We start from the raw sequence: 19,253 nt of genomic DNA on the forward strand, positions 1-19,253 counted from the left end.
AAGAGGCATTCGAGTGTACGATCCATCTCCTCTGCGAGCCCGAGTTCTTGACGAGTTGCGTGCCGGCCATTTCGGCGTTTCACGGATGAAGTCACTCGCGAGATCGTACTGCTGGTGGGAAAATGTCAACCGAGATATTGAGGACTTGGCCAGAGACTGTACCGAATGTGCTCAAACAAGAAGCAACCCTCCGAAAGTGGCAGTACACTGCTGGGATCGTGCTTGCGAATTATTCCAAAGGATTCATGCTGATTTCGCTGGACCATTCATGGGTATGTATTTCTTGATCATCGTTGACTCTCATAATAAGTGGCCTGAGGTAAAAGTCATTTCTGACATTACTACGGATACGACCATCAAAATGATGAGGGAGTTTTTCGCTACGTTTGGGCTGCCATCAGTGTTGGTGACTGATCGAGGCACTCAGTTTACATCCGACCAATTTCAGCAATTTCTTAAGAAAAACGGGATAACACATAAGATGGGAGCACCATACCACCCTGCCACGAATGGTCAAGCGGAACGGTATGTTCAAACTTTCAAGGACAAAATCAAGGCTTTAAAGTGTCCACGTTCTGAGATCCATGTAGCACTTCATAAGATATTAATGGCATATAGACGAACCGTCCACCCTGCAACTGGAAAGAGCCCATCGATGATAGTTTTTGGGCGACAGATTCGATCCAGAGTTGACTTAATGATACCGAGTGCTGGCATGCAAAATACTTCGCGAGGGGAGGAGAAAAAGGTGCGATCGTTTGTGGTAAATGACAGTGTGGCTGCCCGAGATTTTTTGTCGAGTTCAGAGAAATGGAGATTTGGGGTAGTAGTACAGAAGATGGGAAAACTTCTTTATATGATTAAACTAGATGACGGAAGGATGTGGAAACGCCATGTCGACCAGTTGAAACCAGGACCCTTGATTCGGAGAGCTCACATAGAAAACAAATGTGTAATCGATACACCTAAACATTACGATGCCATGTTGAACTCAACACGGAACAACTTCACAATTAACCCGGAACTCGAGCAGGACGCTGCTATACCATCAATGAACACTCCAGATGATTGTGCACGTTCCATTGACTCATCCGAACAAAATACTAAGACGCCTGTCAGCATTGCGGCTAGTGCTACTGGTTCAGGTTCAACTACCAGGCAAAGTGAAAAAGCAAGAACTTTTACTGAGACAGGCAATGACTCCATTCGTAGATCAAATCGCGAAAGAAGACCTCCTCGTAAGCTGGACTTATAGATCGTACTAACATATTAACTAACAGCATTATGGTAACGTAAACGATTGATAGCCGTTTGGCAGGAAGTTTCTCCAGGGAGGAAGAGATGTTATAATGTTGTTTCACCTTTAAATCCATACCTTTATTATACTACCTTGACATAGCCAGTCTACCAACTGGCCATTTCTAAACAATGTGTCTAGTACGCTAACAAGAAAAATAAAGATTCATTCGTTGTTGTAAACCACTAAGCGACAGTTGTCTTTCCTTCCATGTCTGCATTTACAACAGTAAGAAATAAAACTGTCGCTATGAAATGACAACAGCAAGTAGCAACTTGCCACTGGCTGGCGCTTCGATCGTCCAGCAATCGCTATACGGGACTTACGTGCGAACTTGGATACAATGGTGACTCACGCATGCGAACCTGTATGCGATGGTAATTTTCAACGTATTTTCATTTAAATGTTCACACAGGTTTTTCGGGAAAGTTTGTTCTACCTTATATGTCCGTTCTCTGTGCTATCATGTGCATACAGACTGCAGGTTACTGGACGTTGGAACAGTAACCATGTTGATCTTGCTACCAATCATACACGACTATGGTCACAAATGGTTACATAGGGTAGGATTCTTGCTCCCAGTGATATTACACTCGCATGTAGTTTTGTAGCCAACAAACGCAAGTGGCCTGTTACACCGACGGTTCTCTGATGGAGGGACGTGTTGGTGCTTGGTATTCCAAGCAGAAATCTTCGCGATTATGTGCGGGGTACAATTGGCCCTTCAACAGATCTTGGCCGGCAAAGTTATAAACTAGATAGTAAGGGTGCAATCAAGGCTCTTTGCTCAGACAAATCACGGTACAAGCTAGTGATCGCGTACCGAACCCAAATCGAAGAACCAAGCATTGTCAACACTATCTACCTTGTCTGGGTGCTTGGACATTCTGGTGTTACTGGAAATGAACCAGCTGACGAATTGGCCAGGGCAAGCGCAGCGGATGACTTCGTTAATCCTGAGACAGCCCTACCAATTTCGACAAATTGGATAAGAGAAAAAAATCGGTTCTGGGGTTCGTCTGAGCACCTCAATTTTGGCAATCTATAAACATGTCACCAAAAAAGGCGTTTCTAGAACAACTGTGCCGTGTGATTTCGAAAAATCTCCGACATTTTTCGATATTCTACTGCGGCATGCTGACCAGGACTTTAACCGGCCACTGCAAACTCACTTATTGTCACATGGCAACTATTCAGCGCGCTGAGTCATTTTCATGTGATCTTTGTGAATCCGACTACCTTATATCATGTGATATGCAACTGCTCAGCAGTAGCGCAATTACGATTTCGAGTTTTCGGCCGTTCTTACGTAGACGGCACCGTGTTTGGACGACTGAAACTCAGAGACATACTAAAGTTTGCTATCCAATGTGGTAAAGAGCTTTAGGTTTTCTCGAAGGCGATTTGAACTACTTATGAATTAAAGTTACCTGCTGTTTGTTTTTGTGCCATGATTTTCCCCACCCTTTCAACTCTACTTTCTCCCTTCTTCTCCATTTCTTTCGCTCATGAAATGATGAAAAGACACGGCACGGCACAAATCCCCGACTACATACGTGCAATGGACGTGGAAAGGGCAATTTTAGCCAATGTATTCTGATTCCCGATTCCTGGGTGAATGCGGTATTCGGATTAATGACACTCGAGTAAATGGCTTCGGGCGAACGTCAAAATATTTAGGGATCTGACTGGTGTCTGTCAGGATTCTTACTCAAAATCAACAACCGAGTCCTGGTTCTTGAACTCAAAGGAAAACATTCTTTATTACATGCGAAGACATTTGAAAAATATACCTGTTACGCTAGAGACATAAATTGGGGTTAACCCCCGAATTTATGCAGTTTGTGCACATACCAACATAACACTCCAAACACCAAGCCATAAGACTAATTGGAACGGTTAGTCTCCACTGTTCTCTAACAAATCCTAAAAATTATAACACTCAAGTTTGTAGATGTGTTTAAATGCCACAAGATTGAAAATCGGTTGATGTGGGCCCACTTGATGTGCTTTGATCTAAACTTGTCTTTGCTCTATATAATAGTTTGCAATTTCCTTTCTTTTTCGTTACATACGATCTTGAATAAATACCGAAAACGGCATCACTGCATGCAGTAGCGTTAGCTCGCAAAACAAAACTGTAGTGGTTTGCCTCACAGGCGTGCTCGTTACCTATAGTGGTTGTAGTCAACGATAAAGCATTATGAAAGCGTTACAATTCCTTGTACGCCTAACTGTGGACTACAACGCAATTTGGAGACACAAGTAACACACCACAACGCTACTTTTCCGCAACAAACTGACGGTTAAACTATACTGGGTTGGATAACGATGATACTTTCAGAAATGGATTCGGATATGGACAAAAGAAGTGACAAATGTTTAAGTTTTCATAGTTATTTTGAAGTATGTATATTTTAAATTTCTTACTTTAATCTTGTGTACAAAAAATAATAATTTAATTTAATTAAAAACCTATTTTCAGTATTTTTTATTTCTCCACTTTAGTTCGATAAGAATAATACTTTCTGAAGGTTTCGATCTTTCTCTCAATATTGATGTATATTCAGCTTATGTTGTTGTTGCTTTCTTCCGTAGGATAGTAGTTTAATTTCTTTTGCTTAGTATGTTTCCTGTTCTGAATTAATTTAAACCTGGTACCTTTCTCACTTTGTTGATTACTTTACTGAATTTTGCTCTGTTGATCTATTTGAAATTTTCCTCCAAAGTACACGTAAATGACAACTGTTAGTTTATTTTACTTTCTTGATTTTTTTTCGTTAAATTACAATGTTCAAGCGCAATCAGAAGTTTGTATTTTACTTTATAGTCTAAACATATTCACACTTCTTTCCCTCCTTCAGTAGAGCTCTCCAGGACGCATCAAATAATTTTGCAAGTGTTTGATTTCGCGCTTCGTGTTTCGGTTTTCGATATCAATCACAAAACATTTAGCTTCAACTAGTTTGAACTTTTTACACATACAGAGATACAAATTTAACACGCAAATGTTCACTCGCATTCAAATACAAACACACAGTCGCTTGCATGCCATCACTTGATGAAATATTATCTCTTCAACTGACTGAACCGAAGAAAGTTGAAAAGAAGTTAGCTTTTTTTTCTTCATTTAAATCACATAAGAACAATTTAAAACAATTGTCTTTTCTCTCTCATTGTTCGAGAAGGCGGCAAGGACTGTCTTTCTTTCCACACTCTTATCGGTTATCGTAAAACCTACCAGAAAGCACCACCCTCACCATTCCCCCCTCTCTGCTAAAAAGAGAGCTATAAGCGTTTTTTATTATTTTTTTTTAATATACCGTTATGAGCGTCCGAAAGGAGAAAGAGCTTTCTAACACAGCGCACTCGCATTCTCGCCACATTTCGTGCCAGAGATTATCTATTAACTATTTTTTACAAGGAGTAACTAGAATAACTAGCGTAAAGTTGCTTACACTGTTTTTTCTTTCTTTCTTTATTTCGCGAACAGGCTGCTGAATGCAGAATGAAAAGCTTTGCCACTCCTTCCTTTATTTTTCTCAACTCCTCCCGTAGTTGTGTTCATGGCCCTAGTTAGAGTAAGATTACGTTGTAAGTGTGTTGTAAATTTCCCTCAGCATGACAAGAGAATACTTAACGGGGCGGCGAAAATGTCCGCGCTGAATCAGATACGAAGAATAAACGTGAGACGTATCCGGTCGAGTGACAATGTTTTATACTTTTTAAAAGTTGAAGAACTGACACTTACTTGGGTAATACAGTTCTCGGGTGAGAACGAACAAAAGTTCACTGTGAACGATGGACGCGTTTACAGTGTGCTCAGTTGGAAAATTATTAACGTCATATGTTGACATTTGTATTGAAACTATAAATTAAACAGTTCGATTGTAGTTGAATTCGAGTTGTTCAGTTAACGATATTAACTTCAATTCACTTTCAACAGCAAAAAGTGAAGATCTCAACATAGCTTTTAACCAGGATATTCCAGGAATCAAATTTCTTAGGTTCAAATCATAACCTTCGATAATAGTTCAAAATATGTTGTAAATCGCTTTTGTTGGAAGCTTTATTCCAATTGCTTATATTCTGCGTAACTTTAATAATGGAAACTTTCATAATTTTTCAACGTTCATTGTCGTTAGAAAGAACCAAATTTTAGGAAAAATTACCTTTACGTTACCATGATTTAACAGAAATCGAACAGCGTAATTCTAATTCAGAACGGGTTTTGTAAGAATTTCCCATGTCGTTTCGCTCAACTGCCACAGCAAAAACACACACAAAAAAGGGCATCTTCAGTATAGTACCGACTCCCAAAAATACTTGTCCAAAATAAAAAAAAAACAAGCCGTTTGCAAGAAGCATCAAGAACACAAAATCACTCTTCTTCGAATGCCGAAAAATCCAATGAAACAGCAAAAATCCGAGCGTATAGACTACGAACCATTGAAGTCGCAATGTAAAACTAAACAGTAGTATTTCGATGCTACGCAGCTTAAGTGTATACTCTAACCCTCCCTATATGGTTTCCTCTTCCTTCAAAATCTTTGATTACTTTTAATCGTTTAAGTGAAAGATGTAAGTGAAACTTATTATCATATACAAGATTCAATGTGGATCACTTTCTGTTCCTACTGCTGCGGCTGCTTTATCTAGTAAATGTCTCACTATCGAAAGATAATGGAAGGAAAATCCTTATGAGTACGTATAAACCCTTCACTCTAACAACTCTTGCTCAAAACACTTCCTGCTGATAGTTTTTATTTTTGCCGTTTTTTTACGAAAAAGAATGCCAACTAACAATCACTATTAGTAGGACACGACTGAAGGAAACAGAACCAATCGAAAGGTGCGAGACAATCTTTCGCTCTCTCTCTCTCTTTCTCTCGTTCCACTTCGGATTACAACAGTATGAGATAATTTGGAATTAGGTTTTTTTTTGTTTTGTTCTTCGTGTTTTTTGCTTCATTTTCGTATTTTCTCTTTGCTTACACAACACTGACAAGTTTACCTAAATATATTGTTATTGATAAGTTAGAGTTAAAATTAACAACAGTTACCTACCGAGCTGGCTGCTCTTCGATTCTCACCTGTTGGTAATGTTTATACTGGTGGGTGGGGTAGCGGTCGCAGCGGAGCTCGCACTGCCCACCGTTCCGCCGGGTCCGCCGGTGCTCGACGAGGAGGAGGAGGAGGAAGATGCAACAACCATGGTGGCAGCAGTGGCAACCGTACTGCTACCGCCGCCACTGACCGAAGCCGTTGCTGCGGAACTATCGTTAGCGGCAGAAGCAGCAGCAGCAGCAGCCGCAGCAGCAGCGGCCGCCGTCGCCGGTGTTACTTGAATGAACTTGATACTATTGGTTGCGTTGTTGGTAGCGAGTGCAACCGTAGTCGTACCATGCGAATCATGTTGTTGCTGTTGCTGTAACTGTTGATGCTGCTGCTGCTGTTGCAACTGCTGAGCGCGAATACTCATCGCTGGTATTCGCTGAAAGCCTTTACTATTTACAATTGTTGTTGTAGGTGATCCTCCCAGCAAACTCTGAACCGTCGTTGTGTGCTGTTGCGTCTGATGTTGCTGCATGGTGCCGACATTGTTGACCAGCTTTTGCTGCTGAATCGGTTGAATAATATTCACAACTTTTGGATTGATCTGGGCCAGAAATTGGCCGCGACTGTTTTTAATGTTTGTATACACTATCCGATTCTTGTCGGCATCAAACAACATGTTGACGGTTTTCTCCAGCTTTACGTGCTGACCCGGTTGACCGGTCGTGATCACTCCCGGCTGCCCTTGACCGGTGGCATCTGTTTGGAATTGAGCATGCTGCTGGACCTGCTGACCAGCAGCTACCAAGTTGGAATTGATTGCAATTTTCCCGTGGGCAGCAGCTGCCATCAATTGTCCAGCCGCTTGCTGTATCAGCTGGGGCGATGATGTCAGAATGATTTTGTTCTGCGTTGGCTGCTGAGGATTCTGGCTGGTCGCCGAAAGGATCGTGATCGGTTGCTGCAGCGAGTTCTGATGGATCACGTTGTACGTACTGGTTACCACGTTACCTTGCTGTTGATGCTGCTGCTGTTGCTGCTGCACTATCTGGGCGCCCGCATGGTTCACCGAAGTTGCCGATTTCACAATCATCTTCTGCGACGAAACGAGAGCCTTCGTGATCATCTCCAGCTGTTTTTTGTTGAGATCACCAGCCTTCTGGCCAGCGGCCAGTTTCTGGTTTATAAGCGTATGGAACTTCGGGTTGATGACGTTTTGTTTAACTGTAAAAGCGGAAATGATTAATCATGATGCAACATCCTCTTCGTACAAAACCCGCTAGCTTACCTGTTTTATCATTCGGTCCGTTGATCTGCTTCTTGAGCGACGATGCTCCGGCCGGAGTCGCCGTCAGCACATACGTCTCACCCTGATGGGAATGCGCATGCTGAAGCTGTATCTGCTGGTGCTGCGGATGTTGTTGCTGACCTCCTAGCTGTTGCTTTGTTGTGACCACCTGGTTACCACTGACGGTGAGGATGTTGCCGCCGCTGTTTGCAATCTGCTGCATTTGCTGCTGCGACAGTACGATCGGTGTGGTATGCTGAACGATGTAGCTGCCAGTTGGAGTCGAGGTGCCGCTACTGCTCGCACTCCCACTCGTACCCGTTGCTATCGTGATTTGAGCGGTGGACTGTTGCTGTTGCTGCTGCTGCTGCTGATGTTGAGCAACTGCTGGGACGGTTGTTTGAGCTGTGGCCACTAAAGGATTAAGCACGGTTCCAGCAGGGGATGACTGTTGGACCACTTGTACCGAGGGGGATGTAATTAGGAATGATGTAGCAGCAGCAGGGCTTTGCGATTGAATTGCTGGAGATGCCGCTTGCAGGTGATTGATTGGTTCCAGCTTGATGTGCTGGGCGGTAAGATTTTGATGATACCCACTTCCAGCGGGCAGTACGGCCGTAGTAGTTTGAAGGTGAGGTGGTGCTGATTGCAACGAGGAGGATGGCGAGGATGCTGCTAGCAATTCATCGGGAGGTTCGATTTTAATCTGATCGGCGGGAATGGTGGCAGATACGGGTTCACTTACTTCTTCCGTTTTCACTTCTGACTCTAGTGGTGTTGCTGCGGATACTGGGTCGACTTTCTCGCCAGCAGGAGGAACATTTTCTTCAACGCTGGATAACGGTCGAAAGATTTCCTCTTTAGGCGGATTATGCAAAGCAAAGAAACTGCTGCCTACTTGGTAGTTGCATCGTTTCAGTATCTTCCGTCGTTTGCTTTTGAAGCGTTCAACCGTCGAGGCCCGATCGAAGCCCACCAGTTCCGAACAGTAACCAATTTTATTCACTGATACTTCCTCGGAAGCAGGAATACCGATCAAATCATTCGCCGTGAGATGATCCTCTTTGACGTCGGCACCAGTGCCAGCACCGGTCTCATCAGCACCCTCCAACTGATTGAGTATCCCATCTTCCAGGATTCCATTCCAAAAATTGCTTGTCTGGTTCAACGATTTCATATCGTCAATTTGGCACTCTTGCAGAATTTTGTCCAGCATTTTTTCATCCTCGTTGGACTCATTCAAGCTAAGGTTCAGATCATTCAAACTGTCCCCACTGAGATTGTTATCCGAATTGGAACAAGTTTCCAACTTGATGCCCAAATCGTCACCTTCCTTTCGACCTGCAGCACTTATCCCATCCAAACCCAGCGGATGTGGTTCGACAAGACTGTCCAGAGCGAACGGTTTCGTTCGGTACACCGAATCCGTCTGGTGGTTGAAGATGTCAGCCGGTAATTCGGCACCGAGAGCTTGCAACTCCAGTGCTATTCGATTTGCATCCGTTTGGAACAACGGATCGTCCTGCAGCAGATCATCCTCCAGTGGCAGTGGTTCCGGAGTCTTCGGCCGGAAGTGAAGCCAACTGGATTGAATTTCATTCAACAGATCCGTATATACACTGGCAATGGCTTTACTGGGCTCCGATGTGCTATCCAAGCCAAGCTCGTCGTTCAATCGACTATTAGAAGATTGCAGCGACCCACTGGATACCACTCCGGACGTCGAATGCAGGAGATACCCTGCTGATGACTGCCTGTTTTGATACTGCGACAGCCCTCGACTCTGTCCACTACTGCTAATACTATTACTAAACGATTGGATAAAATTGTTCCTACTATTGACGTTAGTACTACTGCCGTTACCATTGACTGGCCGACTGCTGTTGCTGTTGTTGCTGCTGTTGCTGTTGCTATTGTTACTAATCCGGTTCCTATAGTTATTATTTACATTGTCTATCATGTGCTCATAATCTTCCAGGACCTCCTGCTTCACTTCCACACCACTACCATCAGCTTCACTTTTTATCACATTATTTTCTGAGTTATTCACATTACCACTAGTACTACAACTGCTACTATTATTACTACTAATTACAAACGTCGACGAAGCCGTCGTCGTTCCCGTCGCTGATGTCCTCTCATCACTGAACTTTTCCTGTTTCACTTCCACCACGTCCCCAACGAGCCTACCGATACCGTCCGTATCCATTGGACTTCCACTTCTTCGGACCAGCCCCACGCCGGTCATAAACAGTTCGTTCAGGTCCGTTTCTTCCTTGATCACTAGTTGTTTTCTTCGCTTTATGTCACCACTGTACACCGAACTGCTTTCGTTTCGTTTCCTGTCAACCATCACCGCTGACGCCGCCGTCGTTGGCGCCCGTACCGTGGCAGGTACGACCACCGGTACGACAATACTTTCCTCTTCCAGTTCTGCCGCTGATGCTGCCGATGACACTCCCGCCGGTTTTGTTTCCGATTCGATGATCTTGTAGTCTAGCTTCGACCACAGGTCGTCCAGGTCGGTGGTGGCACGGTCGATAATGACGCGACCACCGCGACCGATGCGTCGCCGGGCAAAACCGATGCAGCGGGGTCTGGTTTGGAGGGAAAGGATGTTGAAATATTAGCATCGAATTACAGCAAGAAAAATTAAGAAAGTTTCAGCCAAGTGTTTCCGGGTTGTTCTGACCGCAATTTATAGTGGATGCAAATTACAAACGTATGTACATTGCCAATCAGTTATTGTCTGGTTATGGAAATTTAAACAGGACTTTTTTTCTGATAAAGCGAAACAAGTCATTTCCATTTTACAGCGTTTGGTCGGGCAATGAAAGCGCAAACCAGTCCAAAGCCGATAATAGGTAATGACTGAATGTCCATGATCAGGATTTAGGGTTGGGGTAGGATTAAGGAATTGATGTAGGCTTGATGAAGAATTGCGCTGCAGAATGTGATGATAAGGTGAATTGAACAGTTCTACTGTGACCTTGTCAGAAATAAAAATAGCATGTTTCTTTATAAAGTTTGATATCAAATAATAGTTTTTTTATTATGTGATGTAAATTTAGAAGTGTTGAAAAGATAACTTTATCACCGGGGTGTTTACGAGATCGCGAGCGTAGGTGTGCGTGAATGATCGCGAAAGACTCAAGCATTTGTATGTTAACGTGTGGCAGTGCGTATGTGATTTCGCATGTATAAACTCGATTCTGTAACGTTGTGGCCATCTGCATATTCGCGTGTGCTCTTGATAGATCGCATGAACCGCGAATATGATACTCGCCCTCCAGTGCGCGGATCAGACGCTAGAAGAGAGTGAGTTCACCTGTATCACCAGAGTTCCTGATCATGTCGCCATGGACCGTGTTGTCTCGTGGATATAGGTGTTATTTTTTTGTCCAACTGAATGAATAAACCTAGGCTGCTAGGACACGTTTGAGACCGCGTTTGTAAATTAAAAAGTTCACTTTATCACCGGGGTGTTATCATGTTTGGGAGATATGCTTGGGTGATCGCGAAGGGCTGCCAAAGATCAAACTTCGGGAATCCTGGCATGGCACATTCCCAGTTTAAAAGAGTTCCAAAGCAGGACTCATCGCCAAGCCCAGAGTACCTCCAAAGATAACTTGGCCTTGAACCGACTTTGTACGTTACTTTGACCATGGCATAAGTGACTAATTAAGGTCGCCAAGTTAAATACTAAATTTGATCACAATGAAGCTCAACTAAAGAGGAAGTAGTCGTAACCAAAGCTTCTATATGATAAATACTGTAATACTGCTATAGTGGAAAAGCCCCCGGACCACGTCAAAGTACAGTATCATGCGGAGGGCCAAAGTGAAACAAGTCTGAACAAAAATTGATTTTATGGGAAGTTCTGTAAATTCACAAAGGGATCGTGAGAATGGGTCTGGAAATGATGATCATATTTCAGTGCATTGCTCTACATTCCGTTGCGAATCCTGAATTGTATACGTGACCATTGTAGGGCTAGTGTACGATCCTACCGAACATTTCCTTCCTGTCTGGGACTAGACCATATTTAAAATATTTTCATAAACTATTGCTAGTTTTCTTGGAAGATATTGATGAAAACATAGTTATGCGACGTTAAGCAAGCTGCTAATCGGTACATGACCCTCAGACTGAAAAGAGTCTCGATTCCCAGAACGCGGTCCTTGATAAACGTACGACCAATTTTATCAACATTATCGATGGTGATCGTGATCTGGAATTTCTATGAGAATGTTGAGTTTGCCTCGGGAGCGGGCCATATGGCATAAGGTCATTTGGCATAATTTTGAGAAATGATCATTCTGCAGGTTATTTGGCATAATAGACATTTGGCTAAGTGATCTCACTGAAGGTCATTTGGCATAACAGAAGAATGTCTAGTTTATCAACTAATGAAACATACGGTTAAAGCTGCACGAACAATACTGTGTTTGTCCTGTCACTAATTCGGTGTCGGATTCTGATGTGAGGAGCTCGAAACGCCTCTCCAATAACAAATTTTATAATAATAATAATGCATTGTTTTCCATTACCTGATATTGATTATATTTCGAATGAAAACTTTTCATAACTGATGTTGTCTTCTTCTAAACATAAGCTGTTCTTTTAAGTTTCATTTTTGAAATTCTTGTGTTTGCTCATACTTGAAGTTATGGATCGTTTGTCTATGACTTACGTTTTAGTATAGAATAGATTCTACAGGTTTTTGTTGATGTAGTGCACTAGAACTGCGTTCCACCAGACGTATGTTTTATTTTGGTTATCATTATTATGATCGCCAGTGAGTTTTAGCTGTCCATAGTGTTTCAATAATTATAATTATTCTTATTACTGTTCTTTATATCATGAGCTATATATTGTTCGATTCAGACGATAGTTAATTTGATCATTTCTAAATATTTCTAAGTTTAGTTTTTCAAACGATAATTTGTTGAATGAATTTAAATATATTGAATCATCGGTTGTTATACTGCTCTAGCACTTGGGCGAAGCCAGTATAATGCGGCTTTGCCACATAACCGAAATCGGGACGAGGTAGCCGACGACCCGGAAGCGGCGGACCCCCGCAGACAAACCTGTGATGCACTCACACATAGGGGCTATGAATTAGATTAAGTCCGACAAAGCGATCACTTCTCGAAATTATGCCAAATGTCTGTTATGCCAAATGACCTTCGCTTTACGTAAAATTAAAAATTATGCCAAATGACCATTATGCCAAACGACCTGGAGATAAAGTAAATTATGCCAAATGTCCGTTATACCAAATGACCTTCAGCGAGAAAAATTCTCCAAATTATGCTAAATGACCATCATGAAAAATAACCGTTATGCCAAATGTCCTTTATGCCAAATGACCCAGACCCGTTTACCACCAGTTATTATTGCAGATTCTTCCGTCGATTGAGTGGCTCACTATCCGATATTGGTTAAAGTTTCTTCCGAGATGATAACAATGTCGATCGCCGAGTCATGCTGGATCTGACTGTTACACCGTTCAATTCGACCAGAAATAAAGGATGTACGTAATAAAATTGCATCACACGAAAACGTTCGTCAAAATTCACCCAATCAACCAATCATCTTCAAACTTTCAGGGAATAAATTTAAACAAATTGTCAAACATTATCCATGTTCGTTTTACTTTATTTCACAGCTACACGACCTTTCTCTTAACACTGTTCATAAGGTCTTGTACAACGTTTGGGTCAACTCGTTTTTATACGGAAATACATTTATTCCTCATTTAAGCTTTCGATTTCGCTTCCTTAGGATACCTCCGGAGTAACTGCTTCATGGAGGCCCAATATTTCTCAATTGGTTTCAATTCCGGTACAGTTGAGGGATTGAGATCTTTTGGCATGAAAACTTAGTATTGTACCACTCCAGAACAATATTTGAGTAGTGGCATGAGGCTATATCCGACCAGAAAAGTGTAGGGCTATCGTGAGACCTCATAAGTGGAAACACAGGTGGAAGTATTAAGACTGTTTTGGATGCATTCATTCAAGTATAGTTGCTTATTGACCGTTCCGTTTGTCACATAATGCATTCCGCACAAACAAATTGCCTGCCAAATCATGTATTTTTCAGCAAATTTAGATACTTTCTGCTTTCTAACTTTCTCAGGGACAAGCAGTAAAGAAAATGATACCCGGAAGCTGCCAGAAATCAGGATTTACATAAGCCTCATAATCCATGAAGAGACAATGCAGTTTCGTTAACAGATGAGTATAGAGCTTCCGCACACGTGTTTTCCCCACTGTATTCTGCCAGTCATCGCGATTCGGCGCCTTTTGGTCTTTGTAAGTGTGTAGTCCTTCACAGTTTTTGCATCTCGCACAGAAATTTCGCTTAAATGTAGTCTCTTTACTACGTCTCTCAATGAACTATTGGGATTCCTCTTAAAAGCTTGGACTTCCCGCTTGTGATCATTCACACTATACGCAAAGTTATTTCGGCCACTTTTATCCTTCCTATCAACGGTCAAACATTCGTTGTACCGTTTCAAAACACGAATTATTCAAAAGTTCTACGCAGTAAAGCAGAATCTCGAATGCGTGGATTAAGCCTCATCGACTTGTTCAATCACGGATCGGTGCCGACGGATCAGTTTTGCAATCAAGGCAGCATCTATCTGACAGAAATCAGCTCCCTCAAAGCAGCATTTCCGAAAGTGTTTAGCAATCCCAAGCAAAGCCGAACATCAAAATTACAACAAGTAGAATTCATATTTTGATATCAGATTTATATTTTTTAAATATGACATCAAATTTTGATCTCATTTTGCTATCTGTGTGTCTTAGAAGAATTTTCTGTTTATATTTCTTTGGTAAAACATCAAAGTGAGTACATATTTTGTTATCAATAAAAATTTCAACATCTCAATGAGCTTTCAATTTACTCTCTCTGATAGCAGAAGTAGTTTTCTGTTTGATGTCATAGAACAATTTTGCTGCTCTCCATTTTGATCTTTTGTTCTTTTGATCTTTTAACCGTTAAAACGACCAAAACGACAACAACCAGAGTAATCATTTGCCGAACATCAAAACATCAAGTTTAGTTTTCAATTTGTTGTCAGACTCTGTTCGGGGACTAACCAGTGTTATGTTCCAAAGCGAAAGCAAAGTTTACCCTGAAAGACCAGTATTTTACACCATGCACAATACAGCGGATAAGGAGCTGGAACCGACTAGAGCGTGCCAACATTATCACGCCGGTTGAGTGTTCTGAGTGACCGGCTTCCATTGTCGTCGTTCGAAAGGCAAGTTGTGCAATTAGAATATGTGGTGACTACTCCACAGGTCGCTACGGTACTCTGCAACCACATCATTATCCACTTCCATTGCCGCAAGATATTTTCGCTAAACTAGCAAACTGCAAGGTCTTCAGCCAAACTGACCTATCAGATGCATTCCTGCAAGTGGAGGTAGAAGAAGGCTGTCGGGGCCGACTTACGATTAATACACCCCGGACCTTACCAGTACAATCGGCTTCCACCAGGAGTCAAAGCAGCCCCAGGAGGTTTGCAGTAGCTTGTAGACACGATCCTTGCTGGACTAACATGTACTTTCGGTTATCTTGACGATACCTTGGTAGGAGGAGTCGACGAAGCTGGCCATTCACAAAATCTTCAAGCTGTCCTTCGTCGCATCAAAGAATTCGATTTCACTATGGAGGCCGAAAAATGCACGTTCGACCCACACCAGATCAAGTACTTAGGGTATGTCATTGACGAACCAGGTCAGCGTTCTGATACAGCAAAAGTCAAAGCCATCTGTAAAATGCCAGCGCCAACAGACCGTTTCTAGGAGCACTCAATTATTACGTGAAGTTTATCCCGAGTATGAGAACACTAGGGGCTCGATAAGCTTCTAAAACACCACAGAAAGTTCGTTTGGTCAGAAGAGTGCAAGAAAGTATTCTCCGCCTTCACGAAAATTCGCAAATCGGAGCTGTTTCTAAAGCACTACAATCCACAGCTCGATATAATCGCTTCAGCGGATGCTTCATCAGTTGGACCATCAGCCACAAATATCCAGATAGTTCAATCAAGGTAGTGCAGCACGCTTCCAGAACTTTATCGTCCGCTGAGCAAGCCTACTGTCGGTCAGATCGTGAGATGTTCGCAATATTCTTCGCTGTCAGAGAATTTTACACTGCAAGCAGATCATGTCCCACGCTTGCAATTCGCATCGAAGAAAGGTACTCCAGTGTATACGACGAATCGACTCCAGCGCTGGGCTTTGCAATTATTGCTTTACAAGTTCAATATCATCTACGTAAGCACGGATAAGATCCTGTCTCGGCTGATTGATCAACACGTCAAACCGGAAGAAGACTGTTATTACCAGCATTATATTGGAGTGATGTAAGATCAATCGCATTAAATGCAGATGACGCACTTCGTCTTCATTTCAGAGCAGTCCAACACGCCACCCGTACTGATTCAGTTTTAACCCTTAAATGCATGAAATTCATTTTTTCTTGGTACTCATTTTTCTGGGTTGATGCGATATATACCTCTTGTTAAGGCTTTTTATTAGAGATGGTCGGGTTCGGGTTTTTAGACCCGAAACCCGGACCCGACCCAAACCCGACGGGTTTCGGGTCGGGTTCGGGTTCTATAGATTTAAGCTTCTCGGGTTCAGGTCGGGTTCCGGGTTTTGAAATTTGAAATTCTCGGGCTCGGGTCGGTTTCGGGTTTTTAAAATTTTGAACTTTCGGGCTCGGGTCGGGTTCGGGTTTTTCTAATTAGAAATTCGTCCGGTCGGGTCAGGCTCGGGTTTCGAACAAAACAACCCAACCATTTCTTGACGCTGTCTATGCACAAAACTTAGCCTCTTTTTATACTTCGTGATACGAATGGAAGACACATATAACCGTACAAAATGGTAGCACCTTTAAATCGCTAGAATTCGTCGTATTTTCTGGTGCTCAAATATAGTATTTTTCATTCATGTATAAAATTCTGTCTCTTCAGATTCGCAAACTGACTGAATTATTTTATGTTTTAAAAGAGCATTCACGAGAGAGCATTCATCAATACGTGTCTCACATCTAAAATCTCTTTGCGATTTATTTTTAATAATAATTAGTAATAAATCAACAGTCAACAGGAATTTATCGGAAAATATTGGTTCAACTTTCTGTTTTAAAATATTAATTTCGACAGGTATTTTAAAACCGATACGTAGGCCGCGGTCAGAGTAAACGCGTAAAACTCAGCTAAAGCTTACGGCAAATAGTGTCTAAAGCAAAGAGAGTAGAAATCTACGGGAAGTAGATACAATAAAAACCAATCTATTGATCCGCTCCTGATTGGTCGTTTTGACAGTCGCGAGAAATCAAACAGTGGGTGTTGCGAGTGCACTTAATGATAGTACTTTTTGCTACATATTGAATAATTGTCCATTAACCCTACAACGGTTTCGTGACTTTTTCTCTATGTAAACGGTTTTTTGGGATACATTCGTACCCCAGAACTAAAATCGCTCTAATAGGCCTAATTTTTATTAAATTTATAATTAAATTGGATAGTTTTATTCTAAAACATACAATTTTTGGTTTTTCGCTTACTATGTATCGATGTTTTGCTTTTAAAAATAGATAAAATAATGTCTTCGGAATTATGTAAACATGACAAAACATTAACGTAAACGGTTTTGTGGGGTACATTTCTACCCCAAACAAACTTTAAGCGGGCACTGTTAAGTTGGTCAAATGCAACAAATAGGTTGAACCTGCTTTAATAGAAGTTTAATAATAATCAAATTGATTTATTATAAGGATTGCTTGCAGTTCAAATAAACTGTAACCATTGACTAAAAAGGACGTTGTAGCGTTGTAGGACGATTTCACAATTCCCATATATTGAAATCACAAATTTGGTGGTACTGCTGTGGACAATTACCATTACTAACATGTGATAAATCATACAAAACTGCCTTGCAGGAATGGTTTTACATTTCTTAGAAAAGAAATGTATAGAATTCGCTTTTGATACAAAATTAGAAATTTTGGTTAAGTACGACGGGCAAGGTTGTTTGAAACTGTCACCATTAAGTTTTTTGTTTCCCCATGAGTTAGCGACCGATTTATTCTACATTTCGGTTGATATATCGACGATTTGTAAGTTTCTCATAACATTACAAATTCGACGTTCAATAATAGCAAATAAAAATGCGGATTCTACTCGTCAGTGATTCGTTTTGCCATAGGCAGATATAACTCAACGCGTATGGTGCTACTTCAGATTCGAATGATTCTACTATTCTAGGATGAGCCTAGGGTGCCTAAAATTAAAAATCTTCGAGATCTTTGGTGGATTCTCCATATTAGCAAGTTGGATTCGGATCGGCTTTCTCAAATTAAAAATTTTCGGGTTCGGGTCGGGTTCGGGTTTTCAAATTTTAAAATTCTCGGGGTCGGGTCGGGTTCGGGTTTTACAAAATTTTCATTCTCGGGTACGGATCGGGTCCGGATTTTCTAATTTTAAAATTTTCGGGCTCGGGTCGGGTGCGGCGTTTTCAAATTTTATAATTTCGGTCTCGGGTCGGGTTCGGGTTTTTCAATTTTCAAGCTCTCGGGTTCGGGTTGGGTTCGGGTTCGAAAAAATTGAAACACGACCATCTCTACTTTTTATCACGGAATCCGGTATGTTGTCAAATGGCAACAGTATGCATTTAAGGGTTAAACAAGGTTCATCACTGCATTCAACATGGTTCACCACAGTCCAAAAATGCCATCCCGAACTGGGAGACTCAGTAACACCTCGATCGAAGAGATTCCCTTCATCTTGGCGATCATGGAATGTAACCGGTCGTGAAACTTATCGTTTTTGAAATGACAATCATGCCATCTTACCCTCCAAACAGCATCAACACATTCCATGTAGGTTGCAGTCTCGAACAGATACACCAGTCGCCAATTCGTTGTATATCACCCGCTTTATTATATCGTGATCCCTGTGAGTTTACGGTACAAACTGGGAACCCAGCGCTTTTTCAGTACAATACTATGTTTGTATCCAGCTCTGAAACGAGATGCTGGTCTGATAAAATAATTTCACGCTTTTAACGTTTATCATCTTTGCAAAACAGGATTCCGAGGCTCCGGATTGTATGATCCAATCTTGCAACTCATACGGCGAGCTGGATGATGGCAAACACGACTTCGCTCGGTGTCATTGCGACTCGATGTTAACGTTGCCTTTTCATAGGGACCTTTCAACTGCCCACATGTCAGCTTTGGTGCCCAGGACCTTTTTGACTAGGTTCACTTAGCTGTCCTTCAATAAAATTACAATTATCACACGTACAGGATGATCAGTTGTGTGTCGTATCTGAACTGCACTACTGGTTGTATAATTCTCCTCGATTAGTAACAATCCAATGTTATCCGATGCTTCAACTAGAAACGTTGTGAATGATAAGAGAGCACTCGCCTTCGAGATGAAATTTAATTCGTGCAGTCCTAATATGGACCTTTTCGAGAATGCAACCCCACCTGGATCGTTAGTGGCGAAATAAGGATGAAGACGTTTACAGTACTACTAGCTAAAATTGCGTGTTTTCTTTGCTCCAAATGTATGAT

The 19,253-nt window shown here is 41.8% G+C and overlaps 1 protein-coding gene across 1 annotated transcript in view; it reads right to left on the reverse strand.

Moving 5' to 3' along the window:
- Positions 1-4,188: 4,188 nt before the first annotated feature.
- The window catches only part of LOC131686232 (uncharacterized), a 29,840-nt gene continuing 14,775 nt past the window's right edge, over positions 4,189-19,253 (reverse strand). The window contains exons 9-11 of the mRNA XM_058970482.1: positions 7,641-10,237; positions 6,391-7,576; positions 4,189-6,311 (exon numbers count right to left, since the gene is read on the reverse strand). Of these exons, the coding sequence (XP_058826465.1) occupies positions 6,308-6,311; positions 6,391-7,576; positions 7,641-10,237 (3,787 nt within the window). The 3' untranslated portion in view covers positions 4,189-6,307. The remainder of the gene's footprint in view (positions 6,312-6,390; positions 7,577-7,640; positions 10,238-19,253) is intronic.

The sequence above is a fragment of the Topomyia yanbarensis genome, chromosome 2 (genome assembly GCF_030247195.1).
Source record: "Topomyia yanbarensis strain Yona2022 chromosome 2, ASM3024719v1, whole genome shotgun sequence".
Lineage (NCBI taxonomy): Eukaryota > Metazoa > Arthropoda > Insecta > Diptera > Culicidae > Topomyia > Topomyia yanbarensis.